Source organism: Phacochoerus africanus, chromosome 12, assembly GCF_016906955.1.
Source record: "Phacochoerus africanus isolate WHEZ1 chromosome 12, ROS_Pafr_v1, whole genome shotgun sequence".
Lineage (NCBI taxonomy): Eukaryota > Metazoa > Chordata > Mammalia > Artiodactyla > Suidae > Phacochoerus > Phacochoerus africanus.
In genome coordinates this window covers 55,308,392-55,329,972 of record NC_062555.1, presented here as the reverse complement: position 1 = coordinate 55,329,972, position 21,581 = coordinate 55,308,392, and the positions used below count along the sequence as shown (strand labels likewise).

At 35.5% G+C, this 21,581-nt stretch overlaps 1 protein-coding gene across 1 annotated transcript in view; it reads left to right on the top strand.

Annotated features, from left to right (window-relative positions):
- The window catches only part of GPR158 (G protein-coupled receptor 158), a 331,761-nt gene that overhangs the window by 186,131 nt on the left and 124,049 nt on the right, over positions 1–21,581 (top strand). The window contains exon 4 of the mRNA XM_047755079.1: positions 13,440–13,663. Within this exon, the coding sequence (XP_047611035.1) occupies positions 13,440–13,663 (224 nt within the window). The remainder of the gene's footprint in view (positions 1–13,439; positions 13,664–21,581) is intronic.

The window sequence follows — 21,581 nt, the reverse complement described above, 5'->3', positions numbered from 1 at the left end:
AGGGACGTTTCAGATGTGATAAAATTATAGACATTGAGATGAGAAGATTATCCTGGCTGATCCAGGAGGTTCAATCTGGTCACAGGAATCCTGAAAAGCAGAAAAGCATTCCCAGCTGTGGACAGAGACAGCCGTGAGGACATAAGAAGAGTCAGAGAAAGACTACGTTGCTGTTTCTGAAGATGCAGGAAGGGATGCACAAGCCAAGGAATGTAGATAGCCTCAAGAAGCTGAAAAAAAGACGAGGAAAAGGAGTCTCTCCTGGGCCCTCCAGAAGAAAAGGAAGCTCTGATCACACCATGACTGTAGCCCAGTGAGATGCACATTGGACTTCTGAGCTACAGCAGGAGAAGAATGAATATAACTATAGGTGACCCTTGAACCACACAAGGTTAGGGGCAACGACCCCTGCCATGTATAGTCGGCTTTCCTTATCTGTGGTTCCACATACATAGATTCAGCCAACCACGGATCATGTAGTACCGTAGTACATATTTAGTGAAAAAAAATCCAAGTGCAAGTGAACCTGCACAGTTGAAACTGGTGTTGTTTAAGAGTCAGCTATATATTATATTTTATATAAGAAGGAAATTAGGAGTTTGAGGTTAAAATATATGTACTACAGTATATAAAATAGATAACTAACAAGGACCTACTGTATAGCACTCAATATCTTATAATAAGCTATAATGGAAAATAATCCAAAAAAGAATATATATGTATACATATATATGTATGTATAACTGAATCACTTTGCTATGCACATGAAACTAACACAACATTGTAAGTCAACTATATATCAATAAAATTTTTTGAAGTTATATTTACACTACAATAGAAGCAATATAAATTTGTGTTAAGATAACAAGTTTGTGGTAATTTGTTACAGCACTAATAGAAAACTTGTATGCTCTGTAGGTTTGTTTCCCACTCAGTGTTTTTTCCAGCATTCACAGTAGACTGTAGTGCTTTTTCCAGAGGAAACTTCACAATTTCAAATGATTGGTGACTTAGACAATTTATAATTTAGTGGGCTTTCTGTAGTAGGATGGCCTTTGAGTCAGACAGATGGGTATCAGTCTTATCTCCATTTACTAGCAGGAGACTTGGGAAGTTTCTTATGTATTCTGAGACTCTCCCCCATTCATAAATCAGGAATAGTGAGGTCTGTGCCCTTGATGGTTGTGACAAATAATTGAGGTAACATATGATACCCCCAAATTATAGTTATATTAAAGTGAATTTGGAGAATTTAATCCTTTTATTTATAGTATTTATGTACTAGGCATTGTGGAGATTGAATGAATAAATTGTCTATAGCCAAAAAAAAGTCCATTCATGTTTTATGATTTTATAATTCAGATCAGAATTGTTCCAAGATCTGTCTAAAGTGGTATTTTTGTCCAAAGAAAATACCATTAAAGTCACTTGCAAGAAATAGAAATCTAGAAAACAATAGAAAAGTGAATATAAGAGGTATATATAAGCATATAAAAATACAGGGAAAGACTGACTATATTCATAGTGAGGAAATAGAAAACATTTTTTTGCACTGGGCTTCATTTCGAGCTTATTGTTATAGCTGGCCATTCATGATATAAATACATGAAAGCAGATTAGCTAATCCTGATCTTAGAATATGCAAATATATACTCGTGTGCTAACAGTAGGAGTCTTTTTGCATAGCAGTGTTAAGTATAAGCACAGTCTGCTAACTATTCTTTCCTGGTGGATATTATAAATACTGAACCAAATAAGCAGAGAAATATCCTGATGTGTTGGAACAACTCATGTGCTTGTACCTTTTTCCACTTAATTTTTGGATATGATATTATTAAGCTGAAGACTAGAGGCAGGTTATTGCATCATTCTAAACAGATCAAACATTGAACAACAAATGTATCTTCCCATGGTTAGCTCATTGCAGCATTTTAACTCCAAACATTGATTGATGAATATGTTCCCTCCATTTCTAATAAAAAATCAAATATGTGTATGGAAAGGAAGGTGTTTACCATATAATGATTTCAGCTGAATATTATTTGTATAAAGAGCTAATGCTGAACTCTCAATACATGTTGTGATTCTTTGTTACTTCCAGCTGAGTTATGTTCATTGTCTGTGACTCATCTTTTTCTCTCATGCCTGTGAAATGGAAAGAAGAAGGGGACTGTGACTTATAAGCACATGGGGCTGGTCTTATAAAGGTCCAAGCTATAATCTTCTCTCAGAACCAGTTCCCTGCACTGAGGCCCACACCACCTCCAAGTAGGAGCCTCTGATCAACCGGTTTGTTGATTGATTTATGTGTCTGAAAATCATATGTCAAAAAATATTACTGGGCCATGATTATTCAGACATTGTTTAGAACTGAAGAAAAAAAAAAAAGTGAGTAAAAAAGTGAGGTTTCTAAGTTACTTCCAGGACAGACCCTGATCATCTCAGAATATATTGCAATACCTACAAACAACAAATAAGGGCAATCTTGAGTAAAATACAACTCAGTGTCCAATATTAGTAACCTAGGTCAAATGTAAGAGCTTTAAGCTTTAACTGGCCTTAAAGGGTAGGCATGATTTATATCCAGATAGTCAAATGTCCAAATGTTGTGTTTTTACTCTTGTGAAAACACAAGTTTGTACTACTGGCACTTAAGAATCTTAATCAGCAAAACCCTTAATACAATAGTGATATCTCTACATAATGTATATGCTATGAAGACTTGAAATATGTAATTTCTGCTTCAATTCACCCTCCCCACCTCAAAGTCATTCTTCATTTATTTCTAGATCAGAAGCACAGAGTTTTTCTTTCCTAAAACATAGGAAGAGAACTCTCTGGGGTACATTTTGAAATATGTGCACAAGTCATAAAAATGTAGATACATTTTGATGTACCGGTTTGATACTTTTACAATTTATTCCTAGGAAATATCAATCTAAGAGATTAATAATGATGTATGTTTTTTTAATCCAAAAAGTATAAAGGAGGAATAGGGGAAAATGTCCCTTTAATTTGTTCATTAATTAAGTCCTCAGAATTTTTTTAAAAAAACTGTTATTTTAAGAAAACTACTGAAAAACTTTAGTGTCTTATCAGCAGTGCCTGAAATTACCACTTGGGTTTTTATGATAAGTGAAATTTCTCAATGTGTACACAATATAATTTTTGGTTTTGGCAGCAGGAATTCAAATAGAATTTTGGACGTAAGTTTTCTAATTTACCTTCTTATTCTGTTTGTTGTTCCCTTAAAAAAAAAACCCAAGTGGGATGAAATACTTAGAAAGGCATTTTAGTAGTGTTAACTTTCCCAGTCTTATTAGAATATCAATACAGAGTTTAAAAGAACAGCATAAAAATGAAGGACTCACTAAAAAAAACGATCTCCATTTACTGGTTTAACTATGTACAGTATTGTACTTTATTATTCCACCTAAAAAGGTGTAGCCAACAGTAGCATTCAGACATACAATTTAGTATTTATTTTATGCATTTAGTATATATTATTTTTCATCAGCTGTATGTTTGCTGTCTGGTACAATCTTTAAAAATTAGCTGATTCGTAGTTTATAAAACAAAAACCTTATAAAATGCAGCAAAACTTACAAATTCTTCAGAAAAGTGATTTGGGAAACTAGAAAAAATTCTTTATTTTCCTAATCATGTTTCAGACCAGAGATTAGAGACAAGGTACCTGACTGCAATGCATGATTTTGGATTTCATCCTGGGTGGATAAAAATAGCTAGAAAGGACATTACTATGACAAATGATGATATTTTAATATGGACTATTCATTTTAAAAAATCATAGCAATATTAAAGTTCCCAACTTTGATAATTGTACCATGGTTTTGTATGAGAATGTTCTTTTCTCAGGACATACAAGCCTAGGTGTTTATAGTAAAGAGATGCAGTATCTCAAATGGTTCAGAAATGGTGTACATATCAATTTATAAACATCTGTTTTATATTGAGAAAATATGAATAATAAAATAAATGCTGTAGAATGTAAATAATAAGTGAATCCCAGATAAGGAATATATGGGCTTTCTTTTTTTATTTGATAAATTTGACATGTTACATTTTATAAATTTAAGGTGTGCAGCTTCTTACTTTGATGCATTTTTAAGTGTAACATCATTTCATTGAAGCAATATTTATCATATCATTATAATGTAATGATTATAGATAATGAATATAGATAATCTATAATGAATATATATAATGTAATAATAATATAATATATTCATTATACTGTGCATCAGATCTCTACGGCTTATATACTACTCTTTACAAGTTTGTAGCTTTAAATCTTATCCCCCCACCTTCTGTCATTGGTAACAACCATTTTATTCTGTTTTCGAGGTTTCTTAGATTCTGCATAAGATTCTGTATTAGAGATATTATATAGTACTTGTCTTTCTCTGTCTGACTTATCTTGCTTAGGATAACGTACGCAAGGCCATCCATGTTGTCACAAATAGAAGGACATCCTATTTTCTTGTGGCTGAATAATAATCCATTGTGTGTATATGACACATTTTTATCCATTTATATGAGATCTCATGGCTTTTCTCTACATTTCAAATTATATCAAAATTAAAAGCTGAAAGAATAGATTTCTTAAGTATTTCAGAAGTCTGAAAGTTTTCAGTAATTGTAGCATTGATAGTTTAATTATTTTTTTTTTTGGAATTTGGAGCAAAAATTCAGTTTGTTGCTCATTGCTCTCTGGAGGATCCTGAATATTTGTGTTTAAAGAAACTTTGGAATGTATAAAAAAGTAGAATTTAAAAAGTCATTTGAAAATCTATTGGTCATTTAAGTTTTTGTTTATAGGTTTTATAAAAATGTCTGTATAGATAATCTTTCTAAACACTTGATATTATATTTATTTGAAATAACATATATGTAGTTTTCCTGAATATAGTTTTAATTGTTAACATAGAATTCCATTGAGCAAATGTACTATGGTTTACTTAAGCATTCTAAAGTTTCTATTTTTACTAGTTTATGTAAATGTGAAACTTATAAAAAAATGTCCAGGAGTTCCAGTTGTGCTGCAGTGGAAATGAATCTGACTAGTATCCATGAAGATACTAGTTCAATCCCTGGCCTTGCTCAGTGGGTGGAGATCTAGTGTTGCCTTGAGCTGTGGCGAAGGTCACAGATGGAGCGTGGATCCTGAGTTGCTGTGGCTGTGGTGTGGGCCGCAGCTGCAGCTCCAATTTGACCCCTAGCCTGGGAACCTCCATATGCTGCAGGTGCTGCCCTAAAAAGCAAAAAAAAAAAAAAAAAGTCCAGAATTTTTGTTTTTTTCTGATGTCAATGTAAAACGAAAATTAAGATAAGCAGGAGTTCCTGTCATGGCTCAGTGGTTAACGAATCCGACTAGGAACCATGAGGTTGCAGGTTCGATGCCTGGCCTTGCTCAGTGGGTTAAGGATCCAGCATTGCTGTGAGCTGTGGTATATGTCACAGAAGTGGCTCGGATCCCGTGTTGCTGGGGCTGTGGTATGGGCTGGCAGCTACAGCTGTGATTAGACCCCTAGCCTGGGAACCTCCATATGCTGCAGGGGCGGCCCTAGAAAAGTAAAAAAAAAAAATTAAGATAAGCAAATAGGTTAACATACTGGTTACAGATTGTCACAACTTATTTTGATGGGCTCATGTTTGCAGGTGAACGTTTAGATTTACCAGTCCTACTGTGGTGCTACTCTAACCTCCCAATGTCCTCTGTATTTTTGTTTTAAGGCGGCATATTTGATCACCCATATAGCAGACTGAAAAGCTGCTATTACCAAATTGCTTTTGCCATTTGCTTTTAGGAAGTATTCGTTTTATCTGAAAGTTCCAAGTATCATCTTTGTTTTCAAGTTTGAGCAAAGCAGATTGGGATTCTGTGCATGGAGGAGGTTTCAAGTTGCTTAGAATTAAATTATCAGCCAAGATGATTTCTAAATCCCACAGGTTCCAAAGATACCTGTAATAACTTATACTCTTAACATATCTTTCTAGTTTATATCTAGCATCTTGAAAAATATAATTTTGAATAAATTTTTATGCATAAATGGTTTGAGAGAAAAGGCTGAAGATTTATTGAGTTGAATGTTATTTTCAACTATATGTTTGTATTACAGATCAATTAGTTTATTCTTTTGAGAGAGCTCTTTCATCATTGCCAATTATTTGCTGAGTATTCAGTATGTATAAATTACTGTGTTCGGTGCTGATTGTATAAAGAAGTGTGTAAATCACAGCCTGTTCTCTAGGAACTTAACCTTTTAAATCTTCATAAATCTAAGTTACCATTCATTAGATTAATAAGAAGCCCATTATTATTACCTAGTAGTGGTGGGATTTCTACTAGCTACATATATTCTGTTGTCCTAGATAGAGAGCTTCAGCATAAATTAATAAAATATTTTTGGAACCAGAAGATTATTTAATCATGCTTTGCATCCTACAGGAAACACTTATAGGTAAAAAGATCTATCTTTAATTTTAGCTTTTTTGAGCTTTAGAAATCAAGTCTCTGACTTTCAATTTTGCTTTCTCTCCATTTTAATGTTTTGTGTCCTTTATAGAACCTCATGATTTTTCATAGTCAAATAAATTGAAGACAGTTATTAAAGAGGAAGTTTCTCATGACAGCACTTTACTATTTGACACTTGTGTGTTGGCCTTGTGATTATTTGAGCACAAAGGATACAATGTTATCATAATTTATTTATTTTTCCCATTATAGCTGGTTTATAGTGTTCTGTCAGTTTTCTACTGTACAGCAAGGTGACCCAGTCACACATACATGTATACATTCTTTTTTCTCACATTATCTTGCTCCATCATAAGTGACTAGATATAGTTTCCAGTGCTATACAGCAGGATCTCATTGCTTATCCATTCCAAAGGCAATAGTTTGCATCTATTAACCCCCAATTCCCATTTCTAACAAATTGCTTTTTATCCATGAATATTGAAATGTTCATTTAACCAACATAACTTAGTATTACCTATATCAGGAAATATAGAACTGTTTGGAGTTATGTCCATTTCCAGCCTTATCCCTGGCTGCCACTGTTTCAGTAGACATAATACCTCTTAATTATTATTTCCTACCTGAGGAAGATAATAGAGCTTATGTGCTTCTCTGTGGCATGTTCTGGACGCATGATCGTATTTTATAGCCCAATATATATTGGATCTTTTGCTTTTTTTTTTTTTTGTCTTCTGTCTTTTGAGGGCTGTACCCACGGCATATGGAGCTTCCCAGGCTAGGGTTCAAATCAGAGCTGTAGCTGCTGGCCTACACCACAGCTCATGGCAGCCAGATCCTTAACCCACTGAGCGAGGACAGGGATCGAACCTACAACCTCATGGTTCCTAGTTGGATTCGTTTCCACTGCGCCACGACGGGAACTCCTCTTTTGCAATTTTAATCGAGATCAGAAAATAAAAATGTCTAACCATAGACTTAGTTTAGAAAGTTCACAGTTTATTTGGGTTCATCATTTAGATGTGTGGAACTCTAGCAGTAAGCACAATAGAGGAACGCAGCAATTAAAGTTCGTCATATGGCCTTGGAACATCAGGAAAAGAAGTGAACAGAGACAGAGTGGGTCAGTCATGACCATTTCTCTGTGTTGTGGTACATCTCAGGATGATAGATTGGTGAGGAGAACAATGGGCAGGGTAGTTGCATTTAGCTAGCGGGGATGGACGATTCAACAGGAATATCTGAGATGCTTGTATTCCTGAATTCTTTCTCCACCTCTCTGCTTCAACAGGTTGAATCTAAACAAGTAACAGTCTCTCCAGTAAACAAAATTGGGGGACATTGCGATCATTATGAAAAAACCTTGATTTATATGAATAACAAAATAAAGCAATGTAGAGTGGGCCATAATTAGGAAAGATAGATAGATGTGTTACAGTATTGAGTTTTTGAAAGGAAATTGTGTTTCTCTCATTTGTGGAAATGGTATCTAAGTCTGATTTAGGAATAAGATTTTCTAGTAAAAGGAGGAAGGAAAGAAGAAAATCTAAGTTTTCAAATACATGTTTTGAATTTAATTATATGCATTTAATATACACAAAACTTCACAGAGGATATGCTCTTTTTTATTGCAGAAGAATTTTTTTCATTCTTTTTTAAAATCTTCAGATATGATTTATAAAGAGGAGCAAACAACTGATCTTAAACCCAAATGTTTAGAACATTGTGGAATGTCTTATGGGACTTTGACAGTATTCTACAAATATTAGTTGTCGAATTTGGTAAAATCTGTGAAGAGAAACTGTTTTGCCTTTTTCTCCCTAATGTGATATTAAGGTTTTCCCTTTGGTGATGACTTAAGCTCACTGAACCTCGATTTAGGTAATTTGCTCATTCCAGTTTATGAGAGTGTCTCATCACACTGCGATTTGGCTAGTCTGTATGAAAAAAAGGTACTGGGAGAGGGGTCTACTATTTCAGTGCCCTAGTTTTAACTGGGAGTAATTCATTGCATTCTCTACTATTTCTAACAAATGGATCAAGATGCAGTATTATAAAGGAAAGAAAAGGACCACAGGCAATAATAAACTACTTCTGCAAAGTGAATTTGCTTTGTAAACATGTTGGAAAGAGTTTAACAATGTAATTAGAGTTACAGTCCTAGGCTTGCTCACCTCTGTAAGTCCAGTTATGGTCTGTATGTTCAAGTCTAGGGAACAGCATTCAAGATGCATTCTATATGTTCTATATGACTTTGGAACTTAGAAGCGTGTGTGTTGTGTGTGTGTGTGTGTGTGTGTGTGTCTATGCCCTGTAGCACATACTCTTGACATATCTCAGATTTTAGCTGCTGATAGTTGTGGGCTGTGTGACCAGTATGTCCTAGTGCCTCACTACCGAGTATCTCACCTCAAGTGTCCCCAGAATTTCTTTCATTTTTTGCTTCAGGGTTTCCTCTAAAGCCCACTAAGCTTTCTCAGCCCTCGTCCAGGAGTGTGGAGAAATTCAAGTCCCCTGGGAATAACTATTAACCAGTACTGCATAACTGCTCTAGCCTCCCATCCTTTGGGGAGGCAAATCCGAGGGGCGTTGTATGCAGGTTTTAGTGAACTCCCAGGAAGACCGAGCCCCCATTATCCTCAGTGACATCCAACTCAATGATGTACTTTCTATTGCCCTTTTTTTCTTCCCTGTCTCACTCTACATTATCCTTCACTTCTGTTTTTGGAAATAACCTCCCACATCAGTTATCTGTATCCAGATCATTATCTCAGGCTCTGCTTTTGGAGGACCCAAACCTAGATGGCAGCTTTAGCTCTTTGGTAGTGGTGGGTCACATTTAAGTCCAGAGAAAATATCTTGTTAAAGCCTTTTGCGTTTGCAATTGTGGAAGGAAATACTCCAGTACTGTTTAAGAATATGAGTCATAGCTAGGGAAAGTTTTGTGTGATTAAGGACTTTGTGTGGCATTAATATTGGAGACCCCTAGGAGTCTTCTCTGTCTACACTCATTCCCTTGATGATCTGATCCAGTCTCTTGGCTCTAAAGGCTATCTAAATTCCCATGACCTTTTTATCTTTTATCTTCCATGCAGACTTTTCTTCCAGATTCCAGACTTAATATATCAAGATACCTACTTGACATTATCACTGGAGTCTCTAGTAGGTATCCTCACACTGAAATGCCGTGTTTGAACTTGCAATCTCCTCAGAAACTTTCCCACATAATTCTTCCCCATCTTGGTAGATAGTAACTTCATCCATTCACTTGTTCATGCCAAACATCTGGGAATCACCCCTAACTTTTTTCCTTTCTCTTTCATTCCATAGCCAACTCATCAGAAAATTCTATCAACTCCACCTTCAAACTATATCTGAATCCAGCCACTTTTCACTTTCAAACTCTGGTCCCAGCCACCATCAAGTCTCTTGTGGGTTCCTGCAGCAGTTTCTCCCGAATCTCCATGCTTTTTCCCTTCCCTGCTGCAGTGTATTCTCTACACAACCCAAGGAATCCTTTAACAACGTGAGGCATATCATATCACTCCTACTCAACACCTTGTGCTGGCTCTCTGTTTTACTGAGAGAAGAATTCAAGTCTTTTCTGTAGCCCACTACACCCTTTATGATCTGGCCCTGTTACTTCTCTGACTTTATTATCCAAGGGCACTGCCCCACGCTCATCCCGCTCCAGCCACACTAGCCTCTACACTTCCTCGTATATGCCAGCTATGCTCCCACGTCAGGCAGGGCATTTGTACTCCTGGCTGTCTCTGCCTGAAATTCTCTTCACTCACAAGTCAGAATGGCTAACTCCCATATCTCTTTCAAATGTTTGCCCAGATATCACCTTTAGAATGAGATCTACCCTAACCACTTTATTTAAAATTGTAGCTCCCACCCTAGCACCTCTAATGCCTGTGATCTTGATCTACTTATCTCTTCTCTTGGCACTTCTCATATTTTTCTTTTGGAATATTATTCAACCTTTGTTTATTTTTTAAAATTGAAGTGTAGTTGCTATACAATATTATATAAGCCACAGGTGTATAATATAGTGACTCATAATTTTTAAAGGCTATATTCCATTTATAGGTATTATAAAATATTGGCTATGTTGGCATTTCTCAGTTTTAACATAGGATATTATTTTACTTATTATGTTGATTGATTGTGTCTATTTCTCCCTGTAAAGCATAAATTTCCATCTCAGATACCTTTGTCTGTTTTGTTCACTGATTTATCCCACTCAAATAGTGCCTGACAAATAATTCGACACTCAAAATAGTTGTTGAATTGAATAATGGTTTGTTTCTGTCAAATGCCGTACAGCTTGCAGTACTATTCTCCTAGTTCCTTCTATCTCATACCTCATCCCCAAATGACTTGGAGTGCCTTACAGAAACGGATACTATGCAATGGTAACAACTAAAGATGAGGAAATTGGGCAAAAGTGAAATAATAGTCATGAAAAATGTCAGGGCTAAGTTTTCTATGTTTACTAGAAGTGGATCATAGATTTGGTTCTAAGTGAAGAGGAACTCTCAAATTTTGATTGGTTAAAAGTGAGTGAAGTTTTTATAAAACTGAATGACTCATCAAATGAAGATAAAATGTGACTGCCACTGCTTGCCAGGGTCATATGTTACAAAACCCAGTAAGCTCAAATCTACAAAGCAGTTAACACACTGCAGAATTTTTCAGGTTCAAGTGATTCAAGGTGCTCAATAGCCACACCTGTAATAGAAGAAAACAAAATACAAAACCAAAATCCCTTTTTGACCCCATTATTTTTCCTATTAACCATGAGCTTTTCTTGCTTTTTTATTCAATGGAACAGTTATTGAAACAATATTCTATTTTATCACATTTTTATTCCTTAAGCTCTGACAACCTAATTTCGGTCTTTACCACTTTCTGGAAACTACTATTTTTAAAGTCAGTGAAGGGTGCAATATTCATTAAACCTCATAGACTTTCCTTAGGTACCCTCTCTGATCACATTCCACCATGTTCCAGTAAATCCCAGTTTCTATGATATTGTAAAAACTTCTACCTGTTTAGCTGCTTCTTCTTTGCAATTCCTAATCATTACCTTCTCTACTCCCAGAACTGTGACACTGACTCTTCTCCCACACTCCACTCTTATATTATTTCTCACTTATTATATATTTCTTCTGGACAGTGAGTTGGACCTCACATTTAACATGTCTGAAATGGAGCCTGTCATGCCACTGACTCTCTTCACATCTAAACTCTTTCCTGTAACTTCCTTGTTTGGGAGCAGCATTGCCTGTCTTCAAGACATCAGTGGATTCCTAATTCCTCTTTACATCTCCCATATTTGGAGAAGAAAAGAAAGCCAGGCAGGCATGTTTACATACATTATTTCCTTTAATCCTCACAGCAAATCACCTTTCATATATAAATAAACTAAGACCCAAAGTGGTCAGGCAAGTCGCCTAATGTCTCAGAGCTGTTAGGGATGGGAGCCACATCTGCTGAACACTAAAATCCATGTACTTTTCACTGTGTAACAGAATAAAGACTCTTAAACAGCAATATATCAAATATAACAAATAATTATATTTGCTATTGTATTTATTAAGGAAGGAATAAAGATAAAAAATACGCTTTAGAAAGATTATGAACCTTCAACTAAAGTTGAAAACAATAAAGATTTTCTGTTAAACTATGTGTTATCAAAATACTGTTAACCAAAACAGCTCTTCCCAAATTCTTCAATCAGTCAGAGTTGTGTTGTATACTGAATTGTGTGGTTGTGTAATATACTAAACTGGTTATATATTCACTGATGTCTTTCATGTTGAGGTCAGAGTTGGAAATAGGTTTTATGTTTTTTTTTTAAGTATATGTTATTAATTGGATATTTGTCCATGCCAAACAGTTAAAGAGAATTCTTAGTTCTTGGGCTTCAGAGCTAAGTTAAGTTTGATAACTGAAGACAGAAGAATCTAAAATTAAAGGGAAGATCAACAGCAATGGTTAGTTCGTGGTGTGGAAATGTCTTATGGCTATGCAGAGGGGAAATTGTACGATAGCCAGTAAGTATGGATTGTACTCCGGGCGAGAAACACACTATGATTAGGCAACTTCACACTAAATAACTGTTGATTAAGTACCATTTTATCTAATTTAGACCTAATGAACTTGGTAGATGAGATCCTACTGGATTAAGGAGCAATCAAAAACTCATTGTGGATTCTGTGCCATCTAGGTCAAGAAATTCCAAAAGTGCTGTGTGTATTTACTTGGTTTAAGAATGACACAACTTTTTTATCCTTCCTTCTGGTTAATTCTTTAACAAGTATTTATTAAATATGATTTGTGCCATACAGGTTTCTCTTTGGTGAGTGGTAGATAGTGATATAAAAGACTTAGAAAAGTGTTCCTTGCCTTTGAGGAGTTTTAGTCCTATTTTTGCTAATTTTCCTGAATTATTCTGAGTGACTTTTTTTTTTTCCTTTCTGTTTTTGTCCTTTCTAGGGCCGCACCCTCGGCATATGGAGGTTCCCAGGCTAGGGGTCAAATTGGAGCTGTAGCCACTGGCCTACACCAGAGCCACAGCAACATGGGATCCAAGCCGCATCTGCGACCTACATCACAGCTCACAGCAACACTGTATCCTTAACCCACTGAACAAGGCCAGGGATCCAACCCGCAACCTCATGGTTCCTAGTCATATTTGATAACCACTGAGCCATGACGGGAACTCCATGAGTGACAATTTTTTTAATCAAAAAGATAAAAAGAATTTGGTTCAAGTGAGAGGGCAAAGTAACACTCTCCCCTAGCACGTTTGATGAAAGGTCTTTAATAAGAGGGAAGAGGATTGAAGAGGTGGGGATGTGTTTTGACTCTGTGTTTGGTCTCACCTACTTCAGAGGTGCAATGACACTGTGCTTTTCTCTGGAACTTTCAGGAAGGGGTCCAGATCACCATTCTGCAGGAAATGCAAAGGATGTGTCCGAAGAAGCCCATGTCTGCCTGCCCTGCAGGGAGGGCTGTCCCTACTGCGCTGATGATAGCCCCTGCTTTGTCCAGGAAGATAAGTATTTGCGACTTGCTATCATCTCCTTCCAAGCCCTGTGTATGCTGCTTGACTTTGTGAGCATGCTGGTGGTCTACCGCTTTCGCAAAGCAAAGGTAAACCCAGGTATCCTGGTTATGATCTTCCTTTTTATTATGAAGTGATTTCTTCTCTTGAGCAAATAGAATTTTTCCAAATCTCAGTTTCTTCTCTATTAACCAGATGTATGTCTATAATAGGATCAGACTAGAGTTTGAAAGTTATATTCTTTAGCTTCCCAGGAGAAATAGGGATTGAAAATATAGAGCTTTATTATGACATTTGCTTTAACAGAACATTTCTCCCTGTTTAGCCTGAAGCTTGAGTACCTCATTGCCTTAAAGCCCTCTTTAACCTCATCTCCCTGACCTCTAGAAGAACTTACTCTGCCAGTACCCAATATATTGTTATTAGAAAGCTGTGTGATATTTTTTATATTTCATTTTTATTTCTATTAGCCATATTTGAAGCTGGTAAAAGGACTCAGCTATTTTTGAGCACATTATACTTTGAAGAATGAATTTATTCAGGACCATGTATTTGGTCTTGCATTAGTATCTCGGGATGATAGTGATCCTGCAAAGAGCTTATATGGCCTTTGAGAGAGGGTGTCCTTTGGTTCTGTTCTGAGAAATAAAAGAGTAATATAAGTGTTTGCATGCTCCTCAGTCAGGGGTGGATGAAATGCCAAAATATTCAGTGCGAAGCCTTCTGGGAAGTTGTCCTCAGCTGGTTACCCAGGTGATTATATGGAGCCAGTGTTGTGTAAGAATTTGTGGTTCTGTTGCTTTCAGAAACTTAATTTTGCCATTGAAAAGAAAATCAGTTTCCACCTTTTCTAAATTCATATGACCTCTTCATGTCAGCACAGTTGTAAGAGACTGGTTTAGATTACAGAGCTCATTGAAGGTATAAAGTGTTCCCATTAGGAATTAAAAAAAGAAAACAGCTCTCTGTAAATGGCATGTATTACAAAGACACAAATTAACATTTAAAAACACCTTTGTTGAGATTCTAGGAGAATGTATCCATTGTGTTAATGTTATAGACTTTAATAGTTATTTTAAATAAACAGTTTCACAAACAGAAGCCTTCAACAAATTAGAACCAGGCTTTAAATTTGCAAAAAAAGTAGGAACAGGCAAATTGCTCTTCTTTTAACAAAACCTGTCATTCTTTTGCAACAAAATATGTTTTATATGTTAAATTGTACATAATAAAGTCACAGGCAAGTGGAATTGGGATATATCTAACCACTATTAGATAAAATTAATTGCTTTTAAAAAGTCTGTCACTGGGAAAGCGGGTAGAATTGAAAACTCTTTAATAAACTGCTCTGAATTATCTCTGCATAATGTAATTCATTTATGCAGTGGATACCACATAGTTCTTTATGAATTTTAATTGATTTTAATAATTAGTGACTGCTGTGCTCAATGGAGTTAGTGATATATAATTGGTAGACTATTACATTGGATACTTTTTAAAAACTGAAGATAGTTCTTGCTAGAGCGATGTTTCTTAACATTTCCAAAGTTATTAACCTTTTGAATTTCTCAGGACATTCATATAAAATTCTGCTTTACAGGGCTATCATGAGAATAGATTATCTTTGCATGTCATTTGGTGAAATTTCTATAGATACAAACTAGTTAGAATACATAAATTAGACATTTAGTTTTAAGATGGTCCCCTTTTGAAAATCAGTTTTTACAGAATGTGACATAATATAAGGAGGAGATATTTGCAAGAAATAAGTCAGTGAACAGAGATCTCATATGTATATGCACATTTGGTGAAAATTTTCTCTTCTGATTTCAGTTACCAAAAGCAATGGATTACTTGTAAAAGCAATAAACCATTTCTAGTTTAGAGATTGTAGACTTTGGCTTTGCCTTTTCAAGTTTTCATGTGTCTTTGAAACATTTCTTTGGATGAAGCAGAAAACTGATGGAGAAATATTGATGTTTTCCTTATGAGTTTCCCATTATATTATCTACGCACTGATAACTGAAAGAACAAAAACTACAAATCTATCAATGTGCATCTGTTTTGACAAAAGAAAAAAAGCTTAGTTGCAATATAGAAGTAGTGTAATATTGTGGGTAAGTGTGCAGACTCTGGAGCCAGATTGTTTAGTCTGATTATGAGAACATTAAGTTAAATGAGGTTTGCTCATGCCTAAATTATCAACTCTGTAGTTGTTAGGTACCAACAATCATTGGTCAAAGGTTAATTTAATGTTTTGTCATTTTAAACAAACTAGATTCTGTTGTATTTTTGGCTAAGGCTTGTGATACAGTACCACAAAGACTAAATTAAATTTTACTCTGCACAAGCATTTAGGGAAATAATTATATATATTTGTCCTTGTGCCCTGGATTAAAGATTAAATCTGCCAATAAACTGTGAGTGATTTTGAACCCAGTAAGTCCTTCTAAAACAATAACTTTGTTGTTGTTGTTTTTGCTTTTTAGGCCACATCCATGGCATATGGAGGTTCCCAGGCTAGGGGGTCAAATCAAAGCTGCAACTACTGGCCTACCCTTCAGCCACAGCAACACTAGATCCAACGTTGCAGCCTACACTGCAGCTCACAGCAACATCAGATCCTTAACCCACTGAGTGAGGCCAGGGATCGAACATGCATCCTCATGGATACTAGTTGGGTTTGCTACTATTGAGCCACAATGGGAACTCCAACAATAGCAATTTTTAAAACAATAGTTTAAAGATTCTGAATATTAAATGTTTGGAAATTATTTCTATTTTTTAACCAAATATTATGACAAGTCACATCTTTTTTATTAGCTATTTTGAATTGAGGTTTTTATATGATTTCTTACAGCTTAATAATGTCAAGTGTTAGTACAATTTATTTTCAAGTGAAAATTTCAGAGAGAAGATAACACTGGAAGGAAGAGCAACTTATTTCACTTCTAAAAATAATCTTTTGTTTGACTTATTCTTAATAAATTTTAGCATGTTTGAGCTAGTAGTTTGGAAAAAATAGTGATAGTTATTTTTTTTTAAATTTGTTTAGGAGCTCCTGCTGTGGTGCAGTGGAATCTGTGGTGTCTTTGAAGCACTGGGACACAGGTTTGATCCCTGGCCTGGCACAGTGGATTAAGGATCTGGTGTTGCTGAGGCTGCAGCTTAGTTGGCAACTGTGGCTCAGATCTGATCCCTGGCCTGGGAACTCCATATGCTGCAAGGCAGCCAAAAATGAAATACATACATACATAGCATAAATACATGAATAAATATAAAAGTTTGTTTTAATATTATGGCTGTACCTGTGGCATATGGAAGTTTCCGAGCCAGGGGTTGAATCTAAGCCACAGCTTCAACCCACACCATAGCTGCAGCAATGCCGGATCCTTTAACCCACTGTGCCAGGCCAGGGGTCAAACCTGCACCTCCACAGCAACCTGAGCTGCTGCAGTGGGATTCTTAACCCACTGCACCATGGTGGGGACTCCTGTGATAGTCATTCTTTAAAGCGAACCTACTGCAGCTTGTATTTTCCCTTATAGTCCTATAATAGTTCTTTTTTCAAATTAGAAATTAATTGACAAGTGATTTTATAACTGCTCATTTTTGGTTTGGAAAAGTAGGTGTTTTAATGTAGAGTGTAGCTGATTTTTTAATGAAATTTAACTAGGCTAATTATGATGTTCTAATGTCTATTTTGGTTTTAAAAAGGGAGATACATTACATTTATGGTGGTAGAATATAATTAAAAGAATTTACCATTTTTACCATCTTTAAGTGTACAATTAAGTGACACTAAGTACATTCACATCATTATGCAACATCCCCACTGTTCATTTCCAGAACTTATTCATCACCCCAAATTCTGTCATCATTAAACAACTCCCCATTCCCCTCACCCACGGTAACCTTTATTCTCCGTACTGTCTACAAATTTCATAGAAGTGGAATTTTACACTGTCCTTTTGTATTTGGCTTATTTCACCTAGTATAATGTTTTATAGGTTTATTTCTGTAGTAGGTACCAGGACTCCATTTCTTGTAGTTGATGAATAATATTCCATTTTGTGTATTTACCACATTTTGTTTATCTCTTTGTCTGTCGAAGGACATTTGGTTGTCTCCACCTTTTGGTCATTGTAAATAATGCTGTTGTAAACATTGGTGTGTAATTATTTGGCTGAGTCCCTGATTTTGGTCATTTGGATATAACTTAGGAGTAGAAGTGCTGAATCACATGATCATCCTGCGTTTAACTTTTTGAGGAACTACAGAGCTGTTTTCCGCAGAGGCCAGATCATTTTATATTTTCACCAGCAATGCCTGAGGGTTCCAGTTCCTTCATATCCTCACCAACACTTATTTCCTGTTTTTGTTTTTTTAAAAAATAGCCAGTCTAATGAATGTGAAGTGGTGTCTCCTTGTGGTTTTGATTTTCATTTTCCTAAAGCTTAGTGGTAGTTGAGCATCTTTTCATGTGCTTATTGGTATATCTTCTTTGCAGAAATGTATATTCAAGTCTTTTGCTCACTTTTGAATCAGTTGTTCATTGCTGAGTTGTAGGAGTTCTTTGTATTTTCTGAATAGTAAACTTGTCACATAGATGATTTGCAAATATTTTTTTCCCCATCTTATGGATTGTTTTTTACTCTCTTGATAGTATCCTTTGATGCCCCAACATTTATTTTGATAAAGTCTAATTTACCTTCATTTCCTTTGGTTGAATATGAATGAGAAATTTAGTACTTCTTTTATTTTTCTCATCTCCCCCTTCCCATTTTTTAAAAATTTAACCTATGATTAATTTCCACTTTTTTTTTTGGCTTTTTAGGGCCGCACCCATGGCATATGGAAGTTCCCAGGCACTAGGGGTTGAATCAGAGCTGCAGGTGCTCAGCTACAGCAACACAGGATCTGAGCTTTGTCTGCAACCTGTACCACAGCTTAAGGCAATGTGGGATCACTAACCCACTGAGCAAGGGCCAGGGATCATACCCACATCCCCATGGATCCTAGTCAGGTTCATTACCGCTGAGCCACGATGGGAACTCCATCCACCAACTTCCAATAAGAGTCATCATTAGTTTCAAAGGGAAAGCAGTTCTTTAATATATTTTGACTCTAACTACATTTAAATTTATCATTTAGTCTTCTTCCTAGATTTTTTTTGGTTTAGTTGCTCATCGTATGACCCTTCCAACTGTGATTTTTTTTTTTTTTGCCTTTGAGTTCTGACTTTTGACTAATCTTTTCTCATTATTAAATACTTGTATTTTCAAAAAGTTTGTTCAGAAAAGGGTAGTTTTGTATCTATGTTATATCTGATCCTCCACTCACCAAATATGGCTTTTACATGACAACACCTTGGCTAGGGGCAAAATCTGGAGGTTACCGTCTTTTTCTTTCAGAGCTCTGTTATTGCTGCTTCATTTGTCTTTTAGAATTGAATACTTTGGACAGGATTGCCCACTTTTTGTCTTTTATGGAACAAAATTTCCCATCTGAATGCTTATTGACTTCTTTTTTTACTTTTACCACCATGATAGGATTGTCTCTTCAGGCATTTGCAAAAATTTTGATCCATAGTCTCAAATTTCAGACTGAGCTTTCTTCTGATATTAGGAATCTCATGTATGTTAGTTCTTATATTATCTCTTCTATCTAGTTCTTCTAGGCTTCTCTTTTAGGACTTCCCATAAAGTATAAATTGGGGCTCTAGGATTTTTTTTAAAAAAAATTCTCACTGTGCTATGTTTTAAGTGTTTCTTTGATAATTTGAGAAACTAAGTTTGTCTCTTCTATTTCTTTTTTTTTTCCCACAGATTTAAAGACTGCATTTTATTAGAGTCAATTTGTAGCAATGATTTCTTGTCTCTTCTATTTCACTCTTAGTTTTTAGCACTAAGCTGCTGTCCCCTACTTGCATGATATTCTAAAATCCAGCAACTGTTTCTAATCTCTATACAGTTGTTCCTTATGTTGTATCTCTTTATTTATAAAGGTTTTGGGGGGTCAACAAACTGGAGTTAAAAATCCTAGTGCTTTCATTTTCTAATTGTGTGACCCTAAGTTTACATAGATATGTACTGAATCAGCAAGCCACTTAGTCTAACTGACTTTTATCTTAGGTAAAATAAGGATACCCAAGAGCTTGGAAATCAGCAACAATAGTGTATGTGCTCTAAAATCAAGCCTGATTAATGCAGTAAGCACTTCAGGGGGTTATTGAATTACAAATAGGGACCTTATCATACTAACTAATGTGAGGTGAAATTTTTTTTTTTTGACCTTATATGTATGTAAGGACTCACTCATTGAAGGGATTTTTGGACCATTCCAAGAGTTACTAAAGGAGGAAGTATCACAACTTTAAATTCTATGCTTTTGTTCTTACAGGGGGTAAGAAGACAAGAATTAAGTAAAAGTTATGTCGTTTGTAATGAAATATTTGATTTTGTAACATGATACCTCATATTATTTGCAAAGTTTTTTCTTTCTGAGAAATATATTTAAACATATATCTGAAGAAACTTGAAGTGCTGGGCATGAAAGTTAGAGAAGCACCATCATGCTTTCTGAATTAACTTTCATTTGGTCTTCTCTAGAACATAAGAAGCCTGAAAAGGTCCAGCCTCAGCGTTACAATTAGGTGCAGCACAATGCGTGATCAAAGAAGCTAAGCATCCCTTTTCCAAGCATTAATGCCCAAAGTGTTAGGGCCTCATACATTTTGGTCTTGAAAGATTTCCAGCCTTTAAAGGCTTCCTATTTAAAATACAAATACTGTTTAAGTAGGATTAGTCATTATTCTAATGATGAGTGGAACTTGAGCTAAAACATGATTGCCACCCCTCATCAGTCTGTTGGAGCACTGTGTGAAAAAGGGTTCCAAGACAGCAAATAGATTTATTCTGAAAAGTGATTGCTTTTGGCTAACTTTAGTAGCCATGGGTATTAGCCCGGAAACTGATGACATGCGTCCCACATATTTGCCACTCCTTGAAGGAGTTTCAGGCTCAGGGAACAATTAAAGGAAGGAAAACTACTGGAGTTCCTGCTATGGCACAGTGGGTTAAGGATCCAGCATTGCCGCAGCTGTGACATAGGTTGTAGCTGCGTCTAAGATTCCGTCCCTAGCCCAGGGACTTCCACATGCCACAGGTGTGGTCTAAATAGAAGAAAAGAGAAAAGGAAAAAAAATGCAAAAAACTACCCATGTAGGATGTTGGAGAGCCTTTGTGATAAACATGGTCATGCCACTTTTGTCTAGGGATAGCCCACTTCTTAAAGAATTATATCAAAATTCATGGTTTCTACCAATGATGAACTGCTATATCTGTCTAAGATATAATGGATTTACTAGGTGTTATCCTATTCCATAATTTAATAGCCAGTTCTCAAGTAGTTTGAACTTGTCACACTCTGAAATGTATTTTGACAGGTGCTTTTCTTTAAATAATTAAAAGCAAGTGTATTTCAAATAAAATGTTAATGCTTTCAACTCATACTCATTTTTACTTTTCTTCTGACAAATATGTGTGGTGTGTATCAGTAAAAGTGTCAGAAAAAAAATTGATCTTAAAAAAATTATGGTCTTCATCCCAGCCTACAACATGCATTCCCCAATGTATTTCGTTAACAAGAAAATACTTTATGAGCTCTGAGTAGAGCTTAGTCTCCCAGCTCAGTTTTAGAGTTTCAGATCTTTCCTTCCTCTTGTTACTGTGGAAATTATTGAACTCATTTTTAGGTTACCTTTCCTTAAAGATATTTTTATTAGAAATAAGGAATGAATACTTTTTCTGATCACTATGTTTTTGAATTGAGCTTTGAACTAAGTATAATATTTAAACAATTAAAATCAAAAGACAAATTGGAAAAAAAGTGTTTTTGGTAAAGAATTAACACTCCTACTCTAAAACAGATAAAGCCCTCTTTGGAGTCAGTAAGAAATAGAAAAATATACAATAGAAAAATAGGCAAAAAATATTCATCAGCAAT